The sequence below is a fragment of the Cyprinodon variegatus genome, unplaced genomic scaffold (genome assembly GCF_000732505.1).
Source record: "Cyprinodon variegatus isolate N-32 unplaced genomic scaffold, C_variegatus-1.0 Scaffold1233, whole genome shotgun sequence".
NCBI classification, from domain to species: Eukaryota; Metazoa; Chordata; class Actinopteri; order Cyprinodontiformes; family Cyprinodontidae; genus Cyprinodon; species Cyprinodon variegatus.
The window spans coordinates 160,047-162,739 of NW_015151686.1; the positions used below are offsets into that span (position 1 = coordinate 160,047).

At 53.9% G+C, this 2,693-nt stretch overlaps 1 protein-coding gene across 5 annotated transcripts in view; it reads right to left on the reverse strand.

Moving 5' to 3' along the window:
- Positions 1–6: 6 nt before the first annotated feature.
- The window catches only part of LOC107102311 (uncharacterized protein CXorf57-like), an 8,218-nt gene continuing 5,531 nt past the window's right edge, over positions 7–2,693 (reverse strand). For all 5 annotated transcript variants that reach the window (XM_015401561.1, XM_015401560.1, XM_015401563.1 and 2 more), the window contains 8 exons: positions 1,675–1,770; positions 1,302–1,594; positions 1,076–1,230; positions 954–1,001; positions 835–878; positions 494–754; positions 283–417; positions 7–209 (listed from right to left, as the gene is read on the reverse strand). In XM_015401561.1, the coding sequence (XP_015257047.1) occupies positions 85–209; positions 283–417; positions 494–754; positions 835–878; positions 954–1,001; positions 1,076–1,230; positions 1,302–1,594; positions 1,675–1,770 (1,157 nt within the window). In that variant the 3' untranslated portion in view covers positions 7–84. The remainder of the gene's footprint in view (positions 210–282; positions 418–493; positions 755–834; positions 879–953; positions 1,002–1,075; positions 1,231–1,301; positions 1,595–1,674; positions 1,771–2,693) is intronic.

Here is a 2,693-nt window from a genome sequence, read left to right on the forward strand (position 1 = left end):
GGACTTCAGGTTCTGGTTCAGGTTCTGTTCTTCAGCAGGAAATGAGCTCCTTCAACTAAATAAATAAAATAATAAATAAATAAATTAGTCCTTCAGGTGGAAGCCTCGAGTCAGGACCAGCTCTGTCTTGGCTCCGCCCAGGTGACACGCCTCCAGGACGCAGACCAGCCTCTGATTGGCCAGCTGCGGCGCCATGGCGATGAGGTCAGCTGAGGGACAGATCAGAGGAGCGGCGTCATCCTCGGTGACGGTCATGAACGGAGGATCTGCATCTGCACTCACCTGGAGTCGGCGGCGGTGTGTGTGGAGAGAAGGCTCCGTGGGACAGGATGGAGGTCCAGGTGTTGGCGTGACGGAGCAGGGAGGAGGAGAGGTGAGGGAGGAAGACTGCATCCACCAGCCCGCCGTCTGACAGAGCTGAGGGGACAACCACAGGTAACCATGACAACCCTGAGACACAGCTCCCCCTCCTCCCCCCTCGGCGTGGGGCTACCTTTCAGTCTGACAGTGTAGTAATCCATGGGGGCGGAGCCAAAGCTCTGAGCTCCGGCCCCGCCTCCCATCGATACGGCAGCCACCTGCTCCTCCCTGCGATCGTAATCGAAGCGCAGTGGGAGGGTTTCCATGGCGACAGCTGGGACCATCGGGGGTAGGGGAGCGGTGCAGAAGGACGAACAGTCGTCACCATCATCCTCCTCCTCGTCTTCATCAGCGGCGTTTTCTAGGAACTCCATGGAGGCTTCAAACAGGATGACTGCAGAGACAGAGAGGATGATGGGAGCTGTAGTCCAACCAGCCATCAGAACCTCCTGCTCAGAACCAGGAGCGTCTCACCTGTCCTGTTGTTGTCCTCTGGCGGGACGGAAGGCAGAGGACGCCTGGAAAGACCAAGCAACCAATCAGAGACAGACAGACAGACACAGAGCAGCAGTTCCCCCCGCCGTCACTCTGACCTCTTGCTGGGCGTCTCCAGGGGGAGCCTCCTCCTCTTCCTGGACGTCCTGCAGGGACCAATACCGAGACATGAGTCCAGGCGTCCGCAGAGACGCCTGCCGACGTCAGACATAGGACTCACCGTGGCGAGCGGAGGTCTGAAGGACGAGGGGTGGACAGACTGGCAGCCGAGGACGGGGAGGTGGGAGAGAAGGAGGAGGAGGGAGTTCTGAAGGAGGCGGGAGAGGAGGAGGAGGAGGAGGAAGGTCTGTTGGTCCAGAAGAGACAGCGGTCCTCCTGAGGGACATCAGAACCACTTCAGCTCCTGTCTTTACCTGCCCGGTTCGGGTCAACGGGTCTGACCTCACCTCTCCTCTGTAGGTCACCATGGAAACGGTGGCCTGAAGGCAGAAGGTGCGTCGCTCGCGGTAACAGAGCCTCTCCAGCTCCGTCTGAAGCTCCGCCCCCTGCAGGAAGCTCAGCTCACCCCTCCTCTCCTTCATGAACGTTTCCAAGGAGACGGCAGGAGGCGGGTAGGTGAAGAATCCTCCAATCAGAGCCCTGCTCATCACCTGCTGGTCGTCCTGACTCCTCAGCCACCGCAGGAAGCCTCGGACCTTCTGCAGCTTACGGTAGCTCATCTGGGAGTGGTGGCCCAGGCCTGCCGGCCAGCCAATCAGAGGACAGGACAGGGGTCAGGTGACAGAGACAAACCCCACCCACACGCTGCGGTCTGCTTACCTGTGCAGTACACCTGAGTGAAGGTGGTGTTGGTCAGATAGAGAGAGGCGGGGTCAGAGGTGACGGACTTCAGCCGAGTACAGACGACCACAGACACTGAGGACAGAGACCGCCCACAGGTTACCATGGAGACCAGAGGAGCAGAGCGCGAATCAAAGCTGCCTCCACCCTCCATTAGAACCACAGATAGAGCTGAGAACCAGTTAGAACCGGTTTCATCTTCCTCAGACTCCAGAGGATCAGAGGTTAAAGAGGCTACCAGCTGAACCATAGATATTATATACATAGACGCATCCTTGGACGCTGGCCCACGTGCCCAGATGGCGGCCATCTTGGGTCAGCCCAGCTGCTGTCAGAATGAATGGGAGGTGCCTTAGATCTCATTTTAATTACATGAAAGACATGTAAGACACAATTCCTGATCAAATGTTCACTTTTACAGAAATTATTAAAAAAGATAGTTTGAAAAAAAGTTTTAGTTCATGAGAAAAGCCTTTAGTTAGACACAACATAAATGAACCACTCGCAACGATTTCACAAAAAAGTCTTGACAATGAAAATAAATAAAACTTAACATAGAACTACTAAAAAAAAAAAAAAATATTACCTTTACTCTCTTTTGTAAACCACATTACAACACGTTTTCCTCTATAATTCATAACACTCATTATCAGAGAGCAATCCTTAAAAATCCTAAAATACTTAATAAAATCCATCCATAGAGGATAGAGTCACTTCCACATCAGACCCGTCCTTCAAATCGGGCTAAAAGAAGGACGCATTTTAAGGCCGCATAACGAGGAGTCTTGGAATCCGACCAGACCTCAGCGCCGCGCTATGACGTAATCGTCCTTCGAATCTGGCCTTCTAAGGACGCAGCCCATGAATTCGAACAGGGCATTAGTCTACCCTCTACCAGGAAGTGACTCTACCCTCTACCTACCAGGAAGTGAGTCTACCCTCTACCAGGAAGTGAGTCTACCCTCTACCAGGAAGTGAGTCTACCCTCTACCAGGAAG